Source organism: Poecilia latipinna, unplaced genomic scaffold (assembly GCF_001443285.1).
Source record: "Poecilia latipinna isolate Pla-1442-1.1 unplaced genomic scaffold, P_latipinna-1.0 Scaffold38, whole genome shotgun sequence".
In the NCBI taxonomy this organism is placed as follows: Eukaryota; Metazoa; Chordata; class Actinopteri; order Cyprinodontiformes; family Poeciliidae; genus Poecilia; species Poecilia latipinna.
In genome coordinates, this window is record NW_015112654.1 from 551,302 (window position 1) to 575,947 (window position 24,646).

General features: G+C 41.8%; 3 protein-coding genes and 1 long non-coding RNA gene across 12 annotated transcripts in view; 2 read left to right on the forward strand and 2 right to left on the reverse strand.

The window, feature by feature from the left end:
- The window catches only part of wdpcp (WD repeat containing planar cell polarity effector), a 102,586-nt gene extending 99,068 nt beyond the window's left edge, over positions 1–3,518 (forward strand). For 2 of the 3 annotated variants that reach the window (XM_015045703.1, XM_015045710.1), the window contains 3 exons: positions 467–552; positions 1,792–1,823; positions 3,199–3,518. In XM_015045703.1, the coding sequence (XP_014901189.1) occupies positions 467–552; positions 1,792–1,823; positions 3,199–3,249 (169 nt within the window). In that variant the 3' untranslated portion in view covers positions 3,250–3,518. The remainder of the gene's footprint in view (positions 1–466; positions 553–1,791; positions 1,824–3,198) is intronic. The other variant, XM_015045697.1, reaches the window with a different exon arrangement.
- A 6,381-nt stretch (positions 3,519–9,899) lies between these two features.
- On the reverse strand, positions 9,900–15,587 carry otx1 (orthodenticle homeobox 1). Its single transcript, XM_015045797.1, has 4 exons — positions 15,300–15,587; positions 13,356–13,545; positions 12,846–12,997; positions 9,900–11,694 (listed from the first exon to the last, which is right to left on the reverse strand). Exons 2-4 carry the CDS (start codon positions 13,450–13,452, stop codon positions 10,948–10,950), a joined length of 996 nt encoding a protein of 331 aa, XP_014901283.1. The 5' UTR covers positions 13,453–13,545; positions 15,300–15,587; the 3' UTR covers positions 9,900–10,947.
- LOC106955554 (uncharacterized) lies at positions 12,954–20,962 on the forward strand. The gene is made up of 4 exons (XR_001426601.1): positions 12,954–13,036; positions 15,582–17,637; positions 19,506–19,742; positions 19,896–20,962. It is a non-coding gene; the product is annotated as an uncharacterized LOC106955554 (long non-coding RNA).
- ehbp1 (EH domain binding protein 1) overlaps positions 19,106–24,646 on the reverse strand; it is a 189,335-nt gene continuing 183,794 nt past the window's right edge. For all 7 annotated transcript variants that reach the window (XM_015045733.1, XM_015045743.1, XM_015045785.1 and 4 more), the window contains 2 exons: positions 19,876–19,990; positions 19,106–19,539 (listed from right to left, as the gene is read on the reverse strand). In XM_015045733.1, coding sequence (XP_014901219.1) covers positions 19,449–19,539; positions 19,876–19,990 — 206 coding nt within the window. In that variant the 3' untranslated portion in view covers positions 19,106–19,448. The remainder of the gene's footprint in view (positions 19,540–19,875; positions 19,991–24,646) is intronic.

Sequence of the window (24,646 nt, forward strand, 5' to 3'; positions counted from 1 at the left end):
GTTAACAGCTGTCCATTTGTATCTCTGTCTTCCTACAGTTTTTGTCTTTGTTGTTGCTGGTTCTTTTGTGTCTTTATAACATTTTTTATTGATTTACACTCAAACCGTGTCTTTTGTAAGAACATTATCAGTGAAATATCAATTTTCTTTCTAAATGTTTGGACTGTTGACCAGTTTAAAGGCTTCACTGTCACACCTGTAGTTCTGGCTCCATCCACCAAACTTTCCTCCAACAATGTACCCAGAATTGATATAATCAAAAAGCTTAGTAAAGTGACATAACAGTCTGAAACACATTCCTGTCGAGATGGATGTTCTTTTCCTGACCACTGACATTTTAGATGGTTTGACCAGCATTTTCCTTGGCTTGGTCCAGGTACTGAATTGTTTGAATTGTTTGAATTTGAATTGTTCTGACTTTAACAGATGTGTACACAACTAATCGTGCTGTGTTGTTGTTCTTTAGAGCCGATGAACTGACCAGACCAAGGAGACCAGAGTCCATCCATGTAGCGGTCAGTCCAGATCTGCTCAGAATGCTGAGACAGACAGGTGGGTCGTCTGCAGGTCGGAACCACAACATAACAAAACTGCAGCTCAAACAAACACAGCAGTATGCAATGCTTTGAAAACGTATTCACCCCTTACATATTTCTTCAGTTTAACCTTTTTTGCCACACATAATTGTTACAGATCATCAAACAAATGCTTATGTCAAACAAAGATTCGCCTCAAACGATATCTGTGAAAACTAGTAGTGTTTTTCCATTCCTTTGGCCTGTTTATGGTGTGCCAGAACATCTCAATCAGATTAAAGTCTAGATTTGGACTAGGACTGTCCAAATCCTTCATTTTGTTTTCAAAAAGTCCCGATTTCAATCTGTTAGTCTACAGAATATTTTCCCCAAAGTGCAGCAAATCAAGGTGTTATTTTTTTTGGTAAATGTGAGACAATCTTTTGGATCTTTTGGTCAGCTGTGAATTTTTTCCCCCATTTTCCCCCCCGAATTTTTTTTTTTTTTTTTTTTTTTTTGTCTTATTGTTAAATGATGAACTCTGGGAAAGTCAGGCCATCGGTGCTCCACATGATGCTTTGAAACTTAAAAGCTGCTCCCTACATTTCCTCTGTCTGTCATTGTCTTATATTTTCAATCTGTTTGATGATCTGAAACATGTAAGTGCAAGAAAGTCTGAAAGGTGGCAAATATTTTTGTCTCAACCTAAGCGATGTTTAATTATGACCGCTGGTTGTGATGTGCGGATGCTTGTTGAGGACTTTGAGAGCTCTCATTGCTCGCACACCAACACTTCTCAAGCGATATTTCTGCTTGTACCGCTCTCTGAACTTGGCCTCAGTGCTTTCAAGCGTCTGAGCTCACTAACCGGTCTCTTAGAAGAACGTCCATTAAAAAAACCCCATCACTTCTCATCATCTCCTCGCTGCTCTTTACATTTTAATAATTCCATTTTATTTGCAATTGTCTCAGCACCAAATCGCTCTGTCGCTCTATAATCCAGACTGTAGGCTATTGAAGGAAAACATTAGCATCGGCGTCTTCTGTTTAAGGCATGCTGGGGTTTTAATGTCAATCACAACCTGATTAGCGCTGAGCTCAAAGAGAGGGAGATCACCATAAATGACAAGGTTTTTTTATTTTTTTATTTACATTTGTTAAAAGCCAGAAAGACGACATGCCGGACTCTCTGAGCAAACATCTGAGCTGTTTACTGTTGAAGTGCCACTGTTACTACAGCAGCCACATTATGTTGTTTCTGCTTCTGTTTATCCAGGAAGCAGTGGAGGCAACAGAGAAGGAGGGAACGTAAGTAGACTGACAGATGTTCACAAGTCGTCGTTTGCAAGTTGAGGTCAAGTCTCAAGTCATATGAATTTGAGTGACACGCAGTCAAAATTCAAATCATTTTATCTGTCATGACATTTCTGCTGTATGGTTTGCATAGAACGCTACATTGTGCTAAATAAGGAATGATCATTAACTTAAACTGTTAAATAACAAATACAGCTAAAGTAAATCACACACAAATGTTTTCTTTTATCTGTTTTTCTCCAAACAAGTTATTTTCTTACAAAACGGACATATTGTACACAACATTCACTATGATCTGCTGTCTTTTACTCAAAAAGAAAAATGAGGACTGTGAAATGAGAATCAAAACTCTGTTTTTAAAAAGAGAATTTAAATGTAACAAAAATGACCCTGGCATAAAAACCCTGACAGTAACAACTTTTAGTCTCTTAATGGACTTAGACAAATTAAACCTCCACCAGCGCTGCCATTATTGTGATGGTTTGCACGCCACATGTGCGCGTTTATATCTGAGACAGAGAAGAGATAGTAAGCAAAACACAAAAAAACATGAAAAACAAGATTGTTCACTATTTTTAAAGGGGCAGAATTATGTTTTTTCCAGGCACATAGTGCAATTTTATAACTCAATCAAGTGACTATGTTCTCTTCAGTTGTTACAAAATGCAGTATATAATGTTTTGAAATAGACCTCTGTCTCTGTATAAACTCTTGATCGTTCAGAAACACTGTCTTCAGGTCGTCATGACAACAGCGCTTCTCTTATTAAAAATGATAACGACATTTTTACCAGTGTTTCACTGAGAATTAGTTCATTTAATGAGCTCAGCAGATGTGCAGTTTCATCAGGTGTTTGCTAATTGCTGCTGGCTAGTCTGAAGGAGCTGAGTGGAGGAGTCTCGGGGTGGTGCTGGGTCCACTGAGGCAGTTTGTACAGCTGAATGGTTTCTATGGGAGGATTTAATGGATTTCTCCAACATGCATGAAAGAAAAAAAGGCAACACTTCAGTGTGTTTTTGATGAACATGATGTAAAGCTAAAACAAATCAATTTTAAGCTTTTTTCATTTAATTTTAATATAATGCATCTTTCTGCATTGGTTCCTCATATTAGGCACTTCATGAGGCCATTCATTTTATGCAGCCGGCATTTTAGGTTTTTGTAGAAAAATGTCCAACTTTGAATCATTTATTCGTTTTCTAAGAACAAAAAACCACAGTTGAGATTTTTTGGACTATATGCACTTAATTTATTAGCCTAACAAAATTAATAACTGGAATTGCATGTTCATGCTACACTACTAAGAGGTTATGAAAGTAAACTGATCCATGTCAGACGACAATAAATGGTGTTTCTGTTCTTCTTCCAGGATGACGAAGACCCCGGGATGCTCCATGTAGTTCATTTAGGAATGGTTTGAATAAAAAAAAGGATTTTATTCCCTAAAGGAGACAATATACTATTATATTCTCCTTATGTCTCGCAATAGATGTATGTTTTTATTTGCAAAGAAGGATGCTTATCTGAAATGTTATTTATGCAAAACGGAAGGTGCACAATTAAAAAAATATTTAATCTAATTCATTTTTATACAGCATCTAATAAAACCATGAACAGTTTTTCTATTACAAATACATCAAAACCTGCCACTCACCAACCTGAATAAAATAAAGACTTTTTGTGTTGGTAGTTTATGTTGCAAGTGTCCTCTTGCATGTGTGTCTGTGAATGTAAAAGTGTGTGTGTGTGTGTGTGTGTGTGTGTGTGTGTGTGTGTGTGTGTGTGTGTGTGTGTGTGTGTGTTTTGGCCGAGATTACGGCCGCAGTTTTATTCATGAACGGGAGCCAGGCAGCGCCTTTAAAGCATCCGTCTTGCGGAGCCGGAGCCCCTTTCCTGAACAGCAGCCACAGCCGTGTCAGAGCTGTCGACGCGCTGCTCTCGCCGACTAATCTGACAGCGCCGCGCGAGCTCTAATCCCTCACTGTATCGTAATCTATTTACTTTGCATTCTAAGAGGATTTCCACAAAAAAAAAAAACATATAAGAAGTGATGCTGGAAATGGACAGAAGATCAACAAGGATGCTTTTCTGCTTCTTTTTTCTTCTTCTTGTTTTGTTGGCTTAAAAAAAATCATTGTATGTTTTTCGGGTAGTCAATCCAACAAGCGAGGGAAAGCTGAAAGGAATTACATTTGTGACTGATACTAATACTTCTCTTATGTAAACATCAGGATGTTGTTATGTTTCCCCTCCGATGATACAGTCACACTGCAGAGGCAGCTGCCGATAAGTGGCATCTGTCAGCGCGCGCGCGGCATCTCTTGACGCGTTTATAATTTACAAACCAAGACTGCATCATCTGCCGATTGTTCGACGTGACAGCTTCGAGAAAAGCTGCAAAATTGCCTAAAAAGGCGAGCCGCTCTCTCCCGCCCCCCACTGAATGCCCCGCGCCGTCACATGTTTGACACACAAACGGTGAAATCTCATCACACCAAATTAAATAATGTAACACAGACGAATAATAATAATAATAATAAATAATAATAAACAATAATAATAATAAAAAACAAAGTAAGGGTACCACACGGTCTCCTCAGTCACCCCTTTGAGCAATTATGTCGGCTTTGTGAAATCACAAATGCTTCATTTAAAACGCGGCCAGCAGCTTTATTGTAAAACACTGCCTCAGATCTTTGCCATCCGTGATGACTTGCAGAGATAGGCTTATTAGTGGTATTAACATACTGCGCAGGGTGCTGGAGCTGCGAAACGGCCTTGTTAACATTTTGGAAACGAATCAAGCCTCCAGCACTCAGGTTATCTGCCTTTTTTTTCTTTTTTTTGCCTCCTCAGTGCAACAGCTGTGCAGAGTTTCTGCAGAAGCCTTAGCACCTAATGATGCCCCCCCTGATTGGACCAACACCCTCTCCCCCTGAGGGCGGACAGGGCTCCACTTATGGGTTTATTTCTGATGGGCACGACTCAGATTTAACGAAATATCATAGGAAAGAATGTCAGGGCCATTCTAGACATCAAATAGACAGATTTACTGAATTTGAGTTCAAATAAGTCGGTATTATTTTGCCATTAGTAGCGATTTTAGTAGCTTAAATTGAAAAAATGTCTTCTTGTCAATCTGAAAGGACACAAATAATTGGACATAATGAATATTTATTTTCCTCCAAATCATTTTATAGCTAATAAAGTCAGATTTCTTCTTCATTTATAGCCAATGATTTACTCCCTTATTTATTTACAGTTATTGTTGGATAACTTTAGATTTGTATAATTTCTGAAGATCAGGTCATAAATGAGGCTGGATGATTTCAGATGTCTTCCTTTGTAAACATACATTTGTCACCGAAGAGAAAATGAACTGGAAGAGGAAAAGTGGTAATCGGTTTTCACACAGGCTCTGTGTGAAACATCAAGGCCCGCGGGCCAACAAGCCCCCATTAAGCTCTCCCAGATCTAGAAGAGTGGGGAAGACAAGTTGGGACGAGGGTCTGCCGCATCCCTTTCAGATGAGATAACTCCTCTCAAATACCTTCCTAATCCATCCCTGCTCGCCAAGATGCGACTGATTTTACAAGGAAGGAGACTGGGAAGCGAGGAAGTCGTCAGGACAAGCAGCCATCATCTGAAGGGAGTGGTCTGTTTAGAAACCGCAGAGAGCTGCTGCGCTGCTGCCAGACCAGTTAGTCTGATTTTCCCATCAGGTGAAGCAAAGGAGGAAGGAAGTTGTTTGATGGTTCCGTTGACCTTAGAGCAGCTGTTTACTTCTGTTTTACTGCCCCATGTTTGAACTTCTGGGAAGTTTCTACCATCTGATTCCATCTGTGGTTAGCATGCTAACAGTTTGGCATGAGTGTGAATGCTTTGAGCTGTGTCTTTGAACAAGGAACGTCAACGATAATGTGTTTATCACCGTTTTGATTACATTTTTAAAGACTATTCTGGTGTCCTCTTATTCACACTCTAAGGTGGCTAAAACATTAGCATGTACAATGACTGAAAATGCTAAAGAGCTCAATCTTTGCTTTTTAACATACAAAATATGCACTGGGGAGAAATAGCTAGCTTCACTGCTACTATGCAGGAAAATGTGTCGGGTCTTTTCGTAAAGTTAGTTTATGGTTCAAATTTGGCCTGATTGTTACCTTTCCTACACTATTTTGTTCAATTCTCATCTCCCTTCAGTACTCCCTCTGGGTTTTCTCCCATTGAGTTGGATTGCTCTGGTAGAGTTTTCTCCAGGTCAGTCAGTGAACATAAGGAGAAGTTATGAATATTGAATTAACATTAACAGCCATTTTGTTTTGCTCTGTACTTCTCTCTTCACATTGGAGGATTGTTGCTTACAACACAGACAACTTCCGGAAAACGTTGAGAAATGGCGCATTATGTAAATCACGGGCAAATATTAGTGATTGGATAAAATTTAAAACTTCAGCAGACTCCATGCCTCCAGGAAGCAATCATTTCTCAGTAGCCAAGGATCCAGACCCTCTGTATGAATCAAAACGTCAAACAAGGGCTAGTTTTTTACCAGTCTAGTTCAAATCAGGCTAATCTGTGACATTTTGAAGTTCCTTCTTGTTCATCCAAAGCAGGATAGCAAGGACCGTAGGCTCTGTAATATGCAGAGCACTTTGTCCGTGACTACCAACTTCAGAACCGATGCATTTTTTGCCCTGAAGCTGTTGGAATTGCTCAACATCAGGTTTTAGGGCAGATAAAGTGTGTCTCAACAACTTGCTAGAGCTATGCTGTTTTTCTTTTCACACTTGTGGCATTGACCAAGGCAACATGATTGGCTTTTTTTTTTTCTTTTGTAGTTTGTGTTCAAATGCCCACGTTAACATGTTTTATTTTGGTCACCGTCGTCAATCAAAAGCTTGTAGGCCACGATGTTTTTGTCAGACTTTTTGTCAAATCCCTGTAACAATTCGGCGGTGAAGAATACCTGACGGTAATCAAGCTGCAGAAGTTGTCACACCATTTGGAAACCATTTATCAGGTACAGTTTTGTCCAACAAAGCAACCGGTCTGTCTGGTGTAAGTAGACCAGATCTCCCAGCACACTTTAAGGATCAGGTAGCCAAATTCCTTTAAGTCCTCCCAACTGACAAAAACAACAAACACTCCAACTCTTCATCCTCTCAATCATATGTAGCGAGTACCAACCCTACCAGGAGTTTCATGAATGCTCCTGGAGGTTTTTGGAAACTTCAACTGTTAGACTTTGCTCTGGTTTTTTCTCATTTTGGTTAAGTCTGGACTCCAGAGGTCTTGTGATTTCTGAAACGTACAGCAAAGAAACCACAAAAGAGAACCAAAGAAACGTGCTTCCATCGAGGAAAAAGGTAGGTAACCTTGTCGGACAAAGCAAAGAAACCAGAGACGGCAGCCTGGTCTACACCCACGTTGCTGTACAGTTGACCCCAGATTAACCTCTCAGGTAAATATAATCCTCTGCATTGCTTCTCAGTGCTGTAGTCAATGAAAGACGAGTGTGGAAATAGAAGAAAATGGTCCCAGCACACTGACCACTATCGAGGCCTTCCAGATCTCGCAAAACCCAAAATACCGGTGGATTGATCCGGCTTTGTCTTCGTTCTATGCCTCTCTATAGAAATATAAGCACTGATGCAAATGTATAATGCAGCCTGGATCCAGTTCATCTTCTGGTCAAAGTGTGAACAAAATGTCAGCAGGTTCCAGTCCACAACTTCATGTGGAGGAGAGGCCAAAGGGTTAAATGGCTAACAACAGGCCAACAGCAATCGATGAGGTCACTGAGCAGAGTTTGAAGTTAAAGCACTGACCTCCTATTCACATACAGCAGGACCAGCTAACGTCTCAAGCTCTCTGCAAGGAGAATCTGTATTAACGTAACTCTGGCAAAAGCTCTGGTGGTGAGCCGGGCCGCTTTGAAAACACAGCCTCACCTTAAACCCTCTCAAAGCCCTAAAACAACATGGATGCTGCTGCCAGGAGCAGAGCTGGAGCCAAGTGAGAAACGCTGTGAGCTGACGGCGTCGTCAGCCGAGCAGCTTTTGTAAAGATGGTTTTTGTTCTCACTCTTTTTGCTTTGTAGGGTTCAGACGAGGCCGTTTTGTCAGAACTGACGTTTCCACTTTTGCTTTCAGCATCTTGTGGTGAAACCTGATGAATCAGGCAGTGAAAGGAAAATATCTGATGGCAACAACAACAACAACAAAACATTTGCACTTCCCCCACCCTTTGTTTTGTTTTAATCGCTTTAACATTTTTTTCACAACTTTCCCAAAAAGCAAGACATAAAAATAACTTTTCAAATTTAGATTAAGAGTTTAGGATGACTTTGTGTCTAACAGTTGAAAAACAAAATTATGGAAATAAAGTTGCTTTTAAAAAATCTGTCATTTCTGTTTGATTTATGTCAGTGGCGACATAAGGGTTTAGTTTTTTTCTTTATTTCGGACAGACAACGACTCAAGATTTTATTTTATTTTTCTAAAATATGGATGTAATATATTTTTACTCAAAAATCTAATTCTTCACATTTTTATTCATTTTAAAACGTATTTTAGATGAAGGTTAATCTGGTTGACTAATTCCTTGCAACGCGTAAAACACTAAAAGTAATACAAAAATTTTTTTTTACTTTACTCTGTGGAATAATTCTCTCAAATATTTCACACTTAGTGTTTTTTTTCTCAACCAAGCTGCTAATCCATCCTTTTCTTTCTGACCCTGATCCCTTTTTTTGTTTTGTTTTGGTTTCTTTACTCCTGGGTCGCAGCTGCCTCATGAAGAACCTGTGGCTCCTCACAACTCCTCAGACGAGTCGCGCAAGATTGATCCGCAAATGTTTGTTTGATGCAAATCCGAACAAATCCGCCGCTGTTGGTGGACATTGCGCAGCGCTTGTTTGCGCGTCTTGACGCAAACACGTTTTTGATGTTTCCCAGTTCGGCCGATATTTATTCAGCTGTTGCGAATCTGATCTACATAAACAGAGGCGAGGGCAGCAGCTGGACGCTCTCCCTGCAGGCAGAGAGGCCCGGATCGATCAGGCCGCTGATCTGATCAGATTTAAAGTTTTTTTTTCAGCTCCTTGGCCTTTAAAAACGACGCAAACTCTTACTCGTGACTTTTTGTTTAGTTTAAAGCGTTTTGAAAAGCGTAATTTAGCTAGAAATTAAGGAAGGTAGTTTAACCTTTTTTTGTTATAATCGTTTAAAAAAACATATCCTTAAAAATGTATATCTTCAGAGTTAATTATAACTTTATAAAGCGCATTTAGTCAAATATGCTTAATAAACATATTTGTCAAAAATATAAAAAAAGCAGGAGAAAAAGTTTGAGGAGAGAAAAAAATTGCTTTGTTAATACACCCATGAATTAAAAGGTTCCTCGTCTCTCTGCGGCCTCCTGACACCATTATTATTATTATTATTATTATTATTATGGTTACCTCTCGCCGTTTTTCTGTTGCCTGTGAGAATAAACGCATCAAACACACTCTTACATGTGACCCCCCTAACCTGGCCCCACCTCCGTAATTACCGCATCAGAGGCCCCGAGATTCCTGCGGGTTATTTTGGAGAAACCAGGAGTAATTATCACGCAATTACTGCGCTGCATTCAATTACGCCTCGATCAAATGTCTTCCGGCTTCGCTTTTTTTTTTTTCTTTAAACGGCAGAGTCAAAATAAAAATAAATAAATACCATTAGCCTCCCTAAAGCAAGGAGAGACGTTAGTGTTTCAATTTAAGGCAGGCAGAGAGGATTAAACATCCGTTCTCTAAAATGGAAATGCGGGCCCTACATGCGTTCAAGGCTTGTTTTAATTACGCACTAATTTGCATTTACCCCGCTATAATTAGAGAGAAACAAAATAAACAAGCCTTTAAATAAAAGTGTGACTAGTTCAAATGAGAGAAAACAGCAGTGTGGATTTTGTAATTTTCGGATGTACAAGCATCTATAAATAAATAAATAAATAAATTATATATTAAAAAAAAAAACCTCCCCGCTGGGAGTCAAACTGAGACAGAATCCACTTATGGAAAATTAATTTGGACTTAAGGGATCTTTATTGGATGAACATGTATGCAAGTGTGGTTGCCTTTAAGATACATTCAACATCTCACTCTCTTTTGGAGCATTAAATCCACATTCCCCCTCCCTCCAGAAATAATAATAATAATAATAATAATAATAATAATAATAATAATAATAATAATAAAAAATAAAATAAAAAATACTTTGACCCCACAATTAAGCCAAGTGCTGCGGTTCAAACATGTCCAGTGTCACCACAATGCTCCAGAGAGGAGATCTGGTTGGAAAATGTAGAGGCTGGAATAACGTCTGCATCCGGTCAGATGTCTTTTTCCCCCTTTTGTTAAATCCAAGACATCGAAAATTTTTAAGTATTTTTTTTCTGAATAAAATCCCATGTGAAAAAGCGCAACTTCATGGCCAATTTATCATCTTTGGAATATTTAGAAAGATTTACATAGCATGTTTTTTTTTCTCCCAAAGTTGTTATAAACAATTTTAAATTCAGAAAAAGGAAAACAAAAAACAAAAAACAAAAAAAAAAAACTAAACATGGTCACTGTAACTGACCCAAATAGTATTTACATATTTCAGCTCCATGACGCAGCTGACTAAAAATCTCTGTGGTCCTAAAATAACAAATTTGAGAAATAAAAACTGTACAGAATCTGATAGGGTTGGAGGTAAAAGGGGCAGGAGGGCAGTTTGTTTCCCCGTCAGTGCAACGGAGGGGAAAATATTCCTCCCATCCAGAGGGCTGGTGGTCGAAGGAGTTTGTCCGAGTCGTGTTTTGTAGAACAGTTTAAGCTCCTCCAAATTTTTAGAAATAGCCTCAAAGCTGCTCCTGATGCTCAACAGGATTTTTTTTTTTTTTTGTAATTTTTTCTTCGTTTTTTTCTCTATCATACGGAGGACAAGTGGGGAGAAGAGCAGTTCGACTGCTGAGCATGTCGTTATGGTTCATAAACTCTTTGTTTTTAATAACAAGCAACAAACTAATAGAAGAGGGGGCAGCAGGAAAAGAAGCCAAGAAGAAGAAAAAAAAAACGTTAAAAAGCTGATCACAAGACCTGGAACCTCCAGGAGGCCTGGTCTTTGTAGTCCAAGCAGTCCGTGGCGTTAAAGTTGAGTTTCCATGACGAGGCCGCCGTCTGCTCTTTGTAATCCAGGCAGTCGGAGGAGTTGAAGGCCAGGCCAGAGCCGCCGTAGGCCTGGTGGTGGTGGTGGTGGTGGTGCCCTGACGACTGGCTGATGTGGTGGTGTGGGTGGCCGGACATGGAGGAGGCCGTCATGGGGCTCAGCTGGTGGGGGTGGTGGTGGGAGTGCATGGGCGCCAGGTAGGAGCCACAGTCTACGCTGCTGAAGTAGGAGCTGGAGGGGCCTGGGTAGCCCTGGCCGTAGCCTGGCGTCTGGTTGTAGGACATGGGGTAGGAGGTGGCGGCGGCGGCCGAGCCCGACATGGACCGCTGCATGCAGGAGGCGTTGGACGGGGGTCCCGGCTCGGGGAGCGGGGCGACGGCAGGCGCGGGGGCGTTTCCTGGAGAGATGGCAGGGCTCCAGATGGAGGAGACGGTGCTGATGGAGGTAGAGGTGCTGCTGAGCGCTGCGGGGCCTGTGTGGTTGGTGGACGAGGTGGAAGAGGAGGAAGAGCCGGCGCTGGAGACGGCGGGTGGGGTGAACTGACCGCTGCTCTCTGAGCCGGTGCTCTCCCGGGCCGGAGAGGACTTCTTCTTGGGCGGCCTGGCTTTGGTGCTGCTGCCGCTCTGCTGCTGCTGGCGACACTTGGCCCTCCTGTTCTTGAACCACACCTGTACGCAAAAATGCACGCAAAAAAAAAAAAACACACACACAAACCAAGCGGGAGTTACCAACCACCATGAAACAAATAAAGGGAAAAACTCCTAGGCCATGCTGGGAGTACATTATGGAGGAAAATTGAGGGTTATTATCCATCAAGGTTCATTTCCACCTCGGCCCCTTGGCTTGGATCAGCCAGGGGTCTAATTTCATACCTGGTAGACGGCTCTAAGATAACAGGCTATTGAGTTTCACCACACAGTGGGGTAACTCTAGAGCACTGAGAGGGTAGGATCTTGTAGAGCATTTTGTTTCACACACATATTCTGAAAATAACTCAAACTGTGAGACAGCGGCCTCGGTTCCCCCCATTATGCCTGTTAAGAGTAGTATTTGTCTGGCATTGTGCTGCAGCGCTTAAATGTGTGTGCAGTATTTCCAGGGAAACGTCTTATTCTTCCTGCATTTCAGATCAAATTACAGCAAACATCAACCTGCTTAAAATATATAGACCCAATACACTGTCAAAGTATGAGCATTCATGAACAAATCTGCAGGATATTATGAAGTTTTTCTGTTAGCTAAACTAAAGCAGTGCAGGTAAATCAGGTAGACCAATCCCCCAGCATAATAATCCACATCTATAGCCTCTGATGTAAAGTGGTTACAGTAACATTTCCCATTAACTAATGAGCCAATCTTTTACTGCCATTAATTAATTTAGTCATAAGTTAAGCTCTTATTGCTTTAGTGGCTAATTACTTGACTCAGAGACTGTCCAATCACAAAATTAATCTAAAATACTGTTGAAAAAAAAAGCTTCCTCATTCAGGTTTCTCAGATTTTAGTAATTAATTATTAATTGTTTTAAGAATGTGTAGAGAAGGGATTCTGTGACATTTTTGTGCGTGAAAATTAGGAAAATATTAAAGATAATCTAGGATATAAACTAGCTGGCTAACGGTAACGATTACTCGATGAATGTTCTGGATTAAATGACGTCACTAACAGTAAAAATAATCTAATTTCTGCTTTTTACAATTTATCAATAATATTAAAACAGCATTTTTTTTTCTGGGTGCGATAATAAAATATGTTTGTTATAATTTTTTTTTTATTATTCATCCCACCTCCTCAGTTCGGGATGTTGATTTCAATTCACCTGAACTCGAGACTCCGGCAGGTTGATCTTCAGCGCCACCTCCTCCCGCATGAAGATGTCCGGGTACCGGGTTTTGGCGAACAAAGCCTCCAGGACGTCCAGCTGCGAGCGGGTGAACGTGGTCCGCTCCCTTCGCTGCTTCCTGGGAGTCGCTGCGGGAAACAGGCGCGGCCCCAGAAGGACGAAATACGGTGAGCAAACGCTGGACACTCAGTCCACAGATGTGTAGTGAAGTTGACTCCGGTGGAGTGGAAAATAAAAGCCGAGTTGGCTAAAGTGCAGCCAAGTAGTTTCATTTGAACTCAGTCCCACTGCCTGAACATTTTAAATAAACTTAGAGTGTATTTTTTCAGACATTACCTACATTTCCCCCCAAATAAACACTCCACTGGGAAAAAAAATAAAAAATAGCGCGAGCAAGAACAGCAGCTAAATTAAGCAGCTAGCTTAATTAATTTCGCCGGTTCTCAAGCAGTTTAACAGCGTTAACCAAAGTGTCGGGGCTCCTACCTGGGTACCCCACCGAGGGGTGCAGCAGGTCCATGGCAGCGCCGCTCAGCCCCAGGCCATTGACCCCATAGGGGGGCTGTTTGAGGTAGGACATCATGCTACAGGCGGTCACTGCTCCACCCAGCTCAGGCCAGTGGTTCAGCTTCCCCCGATGCTGCAGCTTGACGGAGCAGGGGACCGACTCAAGTTACTGCATAGAGGATAATAATAATAATAATAATAATAATAATAAAATGTCTAAGCGAGGCCTTTTTGTCTGAAATTTGCCTGACATTTAAGCGTAAATATGGCGTTAATTGGTCTTACAAAAAATTACATTTTTATATTGTCCTGTTTTTGGGCAACTTGAGCTGAATGACAATTAAAAACAGACGCACAATTACAAACATCAAAATAAATATTTTTTATGTTTCCATGGCAGTAGGATATAAAACACAGGATAAATTGCACTGTTTAATCATCACGCTCTTTAAACACAAGTATTAGTCGTTTTATTAGGACTTTCATGAGAAAAATAAACAAACGAAAAGTTGACGTGCGTTTGACAGCCTCCACATCTCACCTCTTAAAAACAACTTAAAAACAGGATTTATAATAATGTTCCTGCTTTAAATAGTGAAAGAGGATGAGAGAGGTGCTGGAGGAACCCTGCAGGTTTAGATGTAAAGTTCTGATTTCCGTGTTAATTTGGTTAGATTACTTAGACGACAGCAGCATTTATTTCCATTTATATGGCTGTAATTATCGACATCTTGCACGCATTTTCCCAGCAACCATTTTAAATACTATTTACAACTTAAAAAAAATACTCTTTAAAAATGCATGCAATGCTCTATTAAACAAACTTTCACGAAAAAAAAACCCTGCAGCTCAGCCGAGTCAAACTCCAGTGTGTGTGTGTGTGTGTGTCATGGTGTGTGTTGAGTAGCTCTGCTCTGACAAAACACTTGCACGTTAATATGAAATATAAGTAGGTCACGAATGCGTTTGATATATTAATGACGCAATCAGAAGCCTTTCTGGAAACTGGTCCTTAGTTTTAATTTTTTATTATTTTCTTTGTTTTTTCTGGTCATTGCTTTGTTGTTTACAACCACAAGCAGGAGTCCCTGCAGCCATCTGCATTAAAACACACACAGGGAGGCATCCGTCTAAAACGTGCAGTAAATAAATAGAATAAATTAATGCAAACTAGACACATTTAAGTCCATAGAAATTTGTAATTTTGTAGACGTAATTAACGTGAAAGGTGTTATTTTTAAATCAACTCTACTTTGAATAAATTCTAGATAGGATAAAGATTCAAAACAACTAATTTGGACTCGTAGACTCCATAATTCCCCGCAAAAATCTCAACCCAAACACAGCCCTGCAGCGCAAAGAGTGCAAATTAAATTAGTGCGACTATTTCTAACAATGAGGGGCCTGACTGGCCGAACCGAAGCCCAGCCAAGCCGACGTGGATTGCAGTCGTGGCGGGCCGGGGAGCAGAGGAGAGGAGCGGAGAGGAGAGGACGACATCTCGGTGCAAATGAACTCCATTAGAATTTAGATTAGACCTCCGGGGAGAAAGAGCGAGCGCTTCACAAGGGCTCTTATCAGCGAAATAAATTAACAAAAAACCAAAACACGCCTCTCCAATTATCTACAGAGTGCTTCACACGCTTTAATGGCCAATTGCGCTCAGTAAGAGAAAAAAAAAAAGAAGAGGAGAAAAAACTCAAAGGGAAGATTTGGAATTGAAATGTGAAAATTATCTGCACTCCTGGAGGAAAGTTGATTCGGCTGAAGCTGAAAGTCCTTCACTTTGCGGTATTAATTGATATATCTGCGGAAGATTCTTACGCAAATTGAATTAGATTCTGTCGCCAAAACTTAAAAAAGTTTAAGTCTTAAAAGTGAGAGAGAAATAAATAATAATAATAATAATAATAAAAACTTTACCTTGTTTTACTCCTTCCTTCCTTCTTTCCTCCCGAGCCCTCGGACCGCAAGAGGCGAGTAAAATTATCCAGCAGGAGGAAGCCTGCCGAAGAAGTCGCAGACTTGCTCAAAACCGAACAGTGCGCAAAGCCAGCGGCATCACGGGATATATATATATATATATATATATATATATATATATATATATATTTTTAAAGGAGGCGCAGACGGGCTCAGCGCGTCCTCGCCGCGGTTCCGGGCGTTTTTACGGCCTCACAAATCAAACTCATTTGCTTTTTTCAGGGGGGCTCGTCGTCGTCTGTCAGGCTGTTGAAGGTGATTTCTAATGGAGACGGATGGAGATTGATCACCTTCTCTCCGCCCCGCGCCTCTATGAGCGGAGGATCACCTGCGGGATCCGCCTCCCGCAGCCAATCACAGAGTGGCTGCGGCCGTGACGGACGGCGCGGGCCGCCAATGAGCTCGCGGCGGCAGACATTGGGGAGAGGGAGAGGCGAGGCGAGGGGAGGACACCGCCCCCTTTTCTCCCACCACCCACCCCTCCACCTCCCGCTGCACCTCCTCCACGGACAGATCCCGGAGAGCAGGGGGAAGAAGCTCGGAGGCTTTTATAGAAGATGGAAACGATTCAGAGGCCCGCAGCAGCAGCAGCAGCAGCGGGCCTGCCGCTCCGCTGTGAGTCAGAGTGAGTGCGCAAACTGGAACGGACTGAATCGAGAGGGAGATGCAGGCAAAGAGGTGACAGAGCACTTGAAATAAAACTGAACATGTGGGATTTTATTTTCTTGACAGAAAACGCCATTGTGTTTTTTTAAGCGTCACATCATCTGCAAATGTGGGATTTTTCTACCAAACATGAAGAAATAATGGGGGGAAATTTGCCACTTTGAGGCTCAAATCCACTTCTGTTTATTTTTTTAAATCTCCTTTGCAAAACTATTTCCCATCTTTAAAAAATAAAAAAGAAAGAAAGAAAAGTGGAGCGATGAAACCAGGCGATGAGAAGTTAAATTTACCCATTTTGATTTTTATTGATATCCCCTCCCTCTTTTCCCTCTCTTTTTTTTCCTCCTCTACACACTCACACACAGAGACAAATCTCATGAATATTAATGAGGTTTAATCCCCATTTAGAATTACATTTGAGGATGGTTGACGTAAAGTTTAATAGGAAAAGACCTCCAACTCACTGCGGAGGAAGCGGGTTAAAAAAAAAGGCAGAAGCTGCAGCCGCTCGAGCACGTTGATGTTTTTAAAAGCAAAACCTTTTAAGATGAATACGTTTGAATTTTCTGTCCATTTGTTGTTGAAGGTCAAAACAGAAAAAAAAAAACCCGCGGATCTCAAATGCAGAATAAACAAAATGGAGTCAAGTGAAGGGGTGGAAATTACATCTTTACGCGTTAAAGCAGAGCACGCACGAGGACTTTGACTATACAGATAAATGCTGCAGGTTGTGTCGAGGCCTGCAGTGGTGATGCTTAAAAGGCGGCTTTTTTTTTAACGCAGCCGCTCAGGATCAAATCAGATCAAAATCAGACATGAAAGAAGCAGGGGAGAAATGAAAGGTGATTTGAAAGAGGTCAAACCCTTCCCCGCACCTTTTCTGCATTTTATTTCTGAAGTCCAAGCAGTCAGAGGCCCGCCAAAGATCCAAATACCAGCACCCCTCCTGTTCACACACACACACACACACACACACACAGAGGCTCCGTTAAATTATGCAAAAAGGCCATTCAACAAATATGGCCTTCCCAACACAAAAGAGACGGCTTATTCTGACATTTCCCCTCACATTTCTTGTTTTTTTTCTCCCCTCTTCCTTTTCTCGATGTGAGACCTCCAGATAAACCCCCCTGAACAAGTATCAAGTTATCAAGTTGCACCAAGCTTTTTGTAATAAGAGCATTTTGTCTAATCCCAAATTGCAGTTGAATTTTCTTAATGCTGAGCTGGTAAAGCCTGGGATTAGAGCGGAGCAGAGGAGAGCAGGAGGGGGTGGGGGGTTGAAAAGTTTTGTCCCTTCAGCCGGGAGGATTGGAAGAAGCTCGGATCTGCGGGGATGTTGTCGGTGCTTATTAAAACGATGATGCATAAACCTCAGAGTGGCTTGTTGCGGGAAGCTCCGGGTTCCCGTCGCACGGAGAGCTCTGGAGCTCCCGGCTCCCAGCGAGCTGCGGAGGCCGAGCGGCGCGCAGCACCTGTCGGGGGAAAACGCAGCGAAGGTCCCGCCGAAAGGAGACAGGATCCAGATGTTTTTCCCACCCGTTTATATATATTTTTTCCTGCAACTGGAACATTAATAAATTATCCATAACCAGCAAGTGGAGCAACAGAGGTAAGTCAGAATCATTTCAGGCGTTTGTTTATTGCCAAGTGTGCGATTTGAGCGCAGATTTGAGAGGTGAATTTCCAAAATGAACCAAACCGAGCTCAAAACTTCGACAAAAAGTTCAGTTTGCCGCCTCCATAATTATGGATATTTTAAAAAGTGTTTGAAAACCGAAACAAGTTATAAAAGATTAAATTTACTTTAAATGTGGAGTATTATTTTAACGTCCTCACAGCCAGAGTGTAAAACAAAGCGCCTCCGGGGACGCACCGTGCGTAATGTGCGCGCAAAAAAAAAAGAAAAGAAAGAAAAGAAAAAGTCGGTCCCAAGCAGAGAAGAAACAGATCAACAAATTAATCTGAAAGTATCAGAGAAGCCGAGGAGGACGTCTGCTGTCACAACCGATTTCACCGCTTTCATCGCGGATGGGAGGGCTGCCTGCGGGGACGGAGCGGAGGGTTAACCCGCGCTCATCCTGCGTCTGCGGCCCCGTTTTCCAGAGACACGTTTCACAGGTCACCTCGGTTTGACATCAGGGAATAATGCAGCTTAAAAAAAAATCTGTCATCTTAAAAAGGTAAATATAAAAAGATCTAAAATTTTCTCGGTTCTCTCCAGGTCGGCTCAGGAAACCGGGAAAAAAAAGGAAAAAAAAAAAGATTTGTTTTAAAAATATCCTTCAGTGGAAACTGTTCAGAGTGAAATTCTCAACACAAATTTATATAAAACAGCAGGAGATTTGAAGAAAGGAAGCTGATGAAGGCCACTTCATCAGCTGACAAATTGTGCAAAATGAACCCAAAACAGACAAATAGTGGAGCTGAGATCATAGTGAACAATAAAACAGCTATAATGCTCACCTTAAAAAACCTAAATCTGCTTTAGAGTGACATAAAACACGCCACACACCCTGCTGTGGAGTATGAAATCATAAGGACTTTATTACTGGAGACTTGGGTTATGACTGGAATAAATAATCAGATAAATGTTCACAGGTAAAGGACATGTGGAGCTCTAAGAGATACAAATGGAAGCAACATTTTTTTCTCTCCTCTTCCAACAACAATAAATAGGAACCAAAATTAGCTGAGCAAAAAACAAAAAAACAAAAAACAAAACAAACATGAAACGTGACAGAGTACTCACTCACAAGCAACAATAAATAATAAACATATCTGTTGTTCAGGCTGTAGGGGATTCAAAGGAGGATCCAGAAAGCAGAAAAATGAAGGAAATATACAATGACCTTTTTTTTCTTAACTATTTCTTTTGGTTTCAAGCCAAGACAATAGTAATAATAATAATACTAATAATAATAATAGTAATAATAAAAAAACAGGAAAGATTTATGCAAGATTTATAAACAGTAATGCAGTTAAGATATTTTACAAGTATAAAGTGAAGCAACTAAATGTCAAGTAAGCTCAAAAAAATCACGTCTTGTTTCTTTTCTTCTTAAAAAAAAATTTGAAGATGATGATGATGATGGGAAATGTTCCCCTCATCAAACCCAGTTGTGTTGTACCTCTGGTGTCCTCATTCTGCTCTGCGCTCTCCATCTTGAAAACATATTTATATTACGTAACGGTACCGTTTTTGTTTTGTTTTTTAATAACTGGGAGTTCAAATGCAAAAAAAAAAAGAAAAAAAAGTGGAAACTGTGATTCGATAGAAAGTTGGTGCAAAGTTTGAGTCTCTGCTTGTCAAAGTGGACTAAAAACCTCGTCAGAATTCTACGAGCTGCTATGAAACAATAGGAAAAGTGAGGATATTCATGATGATACATTTCTTTAATCGGCTACATTTTGTTGGTTTGATCACTGAAGGACACACTTCTCCTCTTTCTTGGCCATCTTGCCTTTGTTCTGCTCCAGCGTCCTCTCCAGGTGCTCGTCCTCTGCCTCGGCCCTGTGGACCACAAACATCAAAACGTCACGAGTCCCGAAGGAGGTGTGTGTGTGTGCGTGTGTGTGTTGGTGCTCCCGGCTCCCTGTGAGCTGCGGTGTGGTGGGGGGATGAAGCAGTGCCATGGTGGATTCGTGCCAGGGGCCACACTCTGACCTTTCACCCTTCCTGGCACCACAGATCTGGAAGAGATCCCACCCCCAAAGGTGGGGTCGGATCGACCGGAGTACCAGAGGGGGAAAAAAAAAAAAAAAAAAAACGGGCACCGGAGGCCTTGAAAGCCCCTGATTGCTTGAAACCACTTTCATACGTTTCTTGATTGTTCTGTAAGTAACTCACTCTTTCTCCTGGGCGTCCAGGTCCCGGACCAGTGCGTCCCGTTTGTTGACCAGTATGACCAGTTCGTCCAGCAGGAGCTGCTCTCGTCTCTTCTGGGCTTCAGTTTTCTGCCAGTCTGCAAAAATCAGAGGAAGCTTCAGACTTTTGACACCTGAAGGAAGAAAACGTTACGTCACACCGAGTGGAAAAAACTGCATCTCTATAAAACCAACGTCTTTAAAGAGACTCCCAGCTTCAGGAGTTTGAACGGTGAACCCGCGGGTCAAAGGTCGTCCTGTTGGACCGAGCTGAGGATCGGTGGAGACACACTCCATTCTGAGCAAACGTCCTTGAAGCATATCGTCACAGCGATGTGCAGCTTTGACACGCATGGAGATACAAGGACCCACGCTCCCACAGGACCATACTGCCACTGTGGATGTCCAGGTATTGATCAGAGAACTGAAAACGTTTGATCAAACGGAAATACTCGTGTTTCAGCGGGAATGAAGACATCATCAAGTCTTGTAGTGATGATTTGGGTGAAAATAATTAGTTTTCTGATCAGTTCCTTTAAATAAACAAGCAGGTGAGGCCCCCCAACCCCCCTGACTCTAGCCTCAGTTCTCTAGGGACTTTCCAGGAAGGGGCCCCACAGGGCCCAGGTGGGACCTGATCCAAATCCCCTCAGCCTCCCCCAGGAGGGGGGGCTGCCTACAGGGGAGCACCCACTTCCCCCTGGGGCTCAAATATCCGCCTCGGCTCTATGTTCAGGCACCACTGGGGGCAGCGCTACGCCCTCCCTTAGCCCCCCCCCCCCAGCCACCCCGCCCCAAAAAACACGAACATCATCACAACGTTTCTGTGTGATTTAAACAAATCCTCCACGTTTCTCCAACACACCCTGATCCGAAGTCGCTTCGGCTGAAGAGCGCCAACGTCAGAGTGTGCAGATTTATTTGGCTGCTTTGCAGCTTAAGGAGAGCAGGATATCTTCGGCTTCTCTGCAGCCCCACACACACACACACACACACACACACGCACGCACGCACGCACGCACACACACACATCCCAGAGAGAATCCAAACACAGCTGAAGCACCGCACTGCTTCTGTAGACTAACTTCTCTCTATCAACATTGATCCCAGAGGAATAGGAATGTTGTGAATTGTCAGTCCTAAAATACGTGAGCTTTATTAAAAATAAATATCCACCCCCTGACTCCCCTCTTGTTGAGTCAAATTGCAGCAGTTAGACTGTGTGTGTGTGTGCGTGTGTGTGTGTGTGTCTGTGTGTGTGAGTCCTGCTGGGCCCAGTGTGTTGGTCCTGAAAGGTTTGCTCTCTCCTGATTGGCCCTGCTCGTGCCTTTGAAGTCAGCTATAGAGCGAAACAAACACACTCCCAATATTTGGCTCTCAGCGTCTTCCGGCAAAATTACAAAATCTCACAAAATGTTTTTGGTCTCGTTTCCACCTCAAATGTCTTTGCACAAGAAAAAACTCAGTCATAAATAACTTTTTTAGCAAGATATGGAAGCTTGTTTTCAGTCAATAATCCCTCATATTGATGAAAAGGGTTTAGTTCCATTGACAGATTATTTTGCTTATAACACAGGAAAATGTCTTGTTATAAGTGAAATAATCTGCCAGTGGAACTGATATGTTTTCATCAATATTAAGAAATTAACCCAAGCTCCTATTTTTTGGTGAAAAGTTACATACAAGTTGGTTTTGTCTTATTTCAAGTGAACTAAGACATTTGCAGCAGCAAGTGGAGCAAAAATAGTTTGTGACATGTTGTGTTTCTGCAGTGCCTTTATTAAATTTACTCTGAGTCGTCAAACTCTTCAGAAATGTGTCTAAACTTGCATCTGAGCGCTGTTTGTGTTTTTTTTTTTTTTTTTTTTGACTCGAGCAGTAATTTAGGACGGAGAGAATGTGGGCTTATCTGGGACACGGTGAATTCGATGAGTCATCAGGTTTAGATAATTATGCGACAGGAAGTCGTCACACCTCTCCCATGCCCCCCCCCCTCCCCCCCACACACACCCGATACGCCAGCCCACAGAAAGGGAAGGAAAAAATTCATCTGAAAACTTCCTTCCAAACCACAAAGGTTTAAAAATGTTCTCCTCCTTCAAAGCAGTGGTGAGCCAAAAAGCCAAACCCTGGTTGATTCCTGAAGGGGAAGAGCTAAAGAGTGTTTAGGTGTAGGAGGGGGGAGAGGGAGAGGCGTCAATCAAGTCCAGCAGAGCCCCGCCCCCCTCATTAGGAAGGTAAACAATAAAAAGAGCCGATGAGAGACGTGACCAGGCAACACCAGAGCGGGGCAGGCTGGGTAACTAGAGACAGAGGAACAAACAAAACACCCTGCAGCCCCCCAATAAGCCCCGCCCCCTCCATCAGAGCGAGAGGGAGAGAGAGTTGGAGGTAGTGGGAGGTTCAGGACTAAGGAGGTGTTCAGATGAACCTCACTGAGCGCGCCAGTGGTAACCATGTGAGCCTCGGCATCACACACAAGAATGCGCTGGTTTAAATCCGTACAAAACCCTCGTCTCCGCCCCTCCCACTCCCCCCAACCCCACGGCTCTCACCGCCGCTAAATTTATTCAAGAGCGCAAACTGGTCCGAAGCCCGGCGAGACTGTCCGGCATGCAGCTGCCTGCCTCGCTCTCCTGCTCAAACCAAACACAACGACAAAACGTCAAAGCAGTTGGAGCCGAGATCTCCTGAGAATTTTCTACAAGCCACAAGCGCTGAAATATCAACGGATTCCCTGTCGTTCCTCAACCCGCTTCATGACCAAAACAAAAAAAAAGGCCCCGCAAGGCTGCGGCTGGCTGAAGGCCGGGTAGGAGTCAGGAGACAAAAAGTGTCAGTGAAGGAAAAGAAAGACGACGGGCAAAGGAAAACGTCTGGTAGATCAAAACAGATCCTTCCGCTGCATCACATGCGAAACGTAACGGAGAGGAAAACTAATGTTTGTTGGTAGAATCTTCAGGAGTTCAAGCTTAGAAAAATCAAACCAGGCCTGAAAAGTTCAGCAGTTTTGCACAAAACCACAACTTTTTTCCATGACCGATTCAGTTTGGAAAACGCAACAAGATTTGTAACATTTAAAATGGTGTTGAAAACAAAGTGTCAACATCATCACTCCAATCTACGCCATTAGAAAGACAATACTTTTTACTAAGTTATTTTAAAGAATACAAACTGCTTTGATCTGGAAACAATGATTGAAAATCAATGATACAGGAAATAGAATTAAATGTGTAAAATGTGCTTTTTGTTGAGCCTTCACAGATTATACTTTATAGAAAACTTCCATTATTTAAATAGATTTTTACACATCATAAATCCATTAAAACATTAAAATCAATGGAAAACAGCTGGGAAGAACATTTTTGTCTTCATTCAGCAAAGGTGTAACTTACACAATTTCACTTATATATATATATATATATATATATATGTATATATATATATATTTTTTTTTTTAAGTAAATTTTACTGATGCAGGCATAAGTGAGTGTTTGAGAAACTAAAGTTTTCCACTAACGTTGCAGCTAGATGCAGAAAACTTATTAGGAAACAAAAGGAAGCATCAACAAGAATCATGAATAGAAAGATTTTCCAACTTATAGATGTGAATCTGATTGGAACATTTTTATTATCCAGGATAAATCCAGAGAACATTGTCATCCAGATGTTAGATCAGATTAAACCTGGGCTGGTGTGAGATTCTCAGGTTAGGATAAAAATACCACAGCGTTACGGTATTTATAAAAATAATTAACAAAACTGCTCAACAGTAATTTATTTTGCTCAAAACTGAAAAGAAACTATTTTCTACACAATAACAAGCACCGTTCTTATTAATGTGTAAGTCCACAGCAACAGGTGGGGGAGGTGCAATGCTGCACTATACCAACAATTTTCACTGATTTGAGAAATCTCTACTTTAAACTGAACTGTAGAAACAATATGAAGAAAAGTGATTTTAAAACCTTGCTATAACTTGACACCAGCTACAGTTTGTTTTCTCTTGTAAAGAAAGAATCTGATTTGGATATCTAGAAAACATTTTAAAACAGGCGTGAAGCTGGACGACCTGCAGGATTTCAACTCCTGTTCAGAATGTTCACTGCTGAAAGATCCAACATGCAAATGATTTCAATCATATCTAATTTTAATGTTACATTAACTAATAACAGGCGCTCTGTGATTTCCCATAAAGACGTTTGTTGTCATCGGTTTCTGTCGACTCGGCGCTGAAAGAGTCGGCGACATCATCAAAAGTCGCCCATGTGATCGGATTGCATAGTGCACCTAATCAATCAGGGTCTGAAGCACACCGCCCCGATGTGTTACAAAGCCCAAATAGATTTACAAATGACGTGGGGCGTGTGTGTGTGTGTGTGTGGAGAGGGATAAGCTCCTGCATAGGATTACATATTGATTTTAAACATATAAAAAAAGGCTTATCATATCAAACCGTAACAGGAAAAACTCAGGGACCCAGCTATGCATAAATCCCTTTTATACAGCAAGAGGGTGTCCACTTTAAAACACACACACACACACACACAGTCCTTTACAGCGAGCCAAGACATCGCTTTGTGTGTGTGTGTGTGTGTGTGTGTGTATCCAAACATAGGTGTGAGTCGGTAAGCAGATAAAGAGGGCATAGTGGATCAATTTTGCGGCAGGGAGATGAGAGTGTGGCATACAGATGGCATTTCCCCGGCTGGCATCACCCCAACACGGTACAAGGAGGTGGTTATCACTGAGCA

Excerpts from the sequence above, each read along its gene's own strand:
- otx1 (XM_015045797.1), bottom strand. The coding sequence starts at position 13,452 with ATGATGTCCTACCTCAAACAGCCCCCCTATGGGGTCAATGGCCTGGGG. Across the intron at positions 12,998-13,355 it reads CCCCTCGGTGGGGTACCCAG|CGACTCCCAGGAAGCAGCGA; the intron begins GTAGGAGCCCCG and ends TGTTTCCCGCAG. Across the intron at positions 11,695-12,845 it reads TGCCGGAGTCTCGAGTTCAG|GTGTGGTTCAAGAACAGGAG; the intron begins GTGAATTGAAAT and ends TTTTGCGTACAG.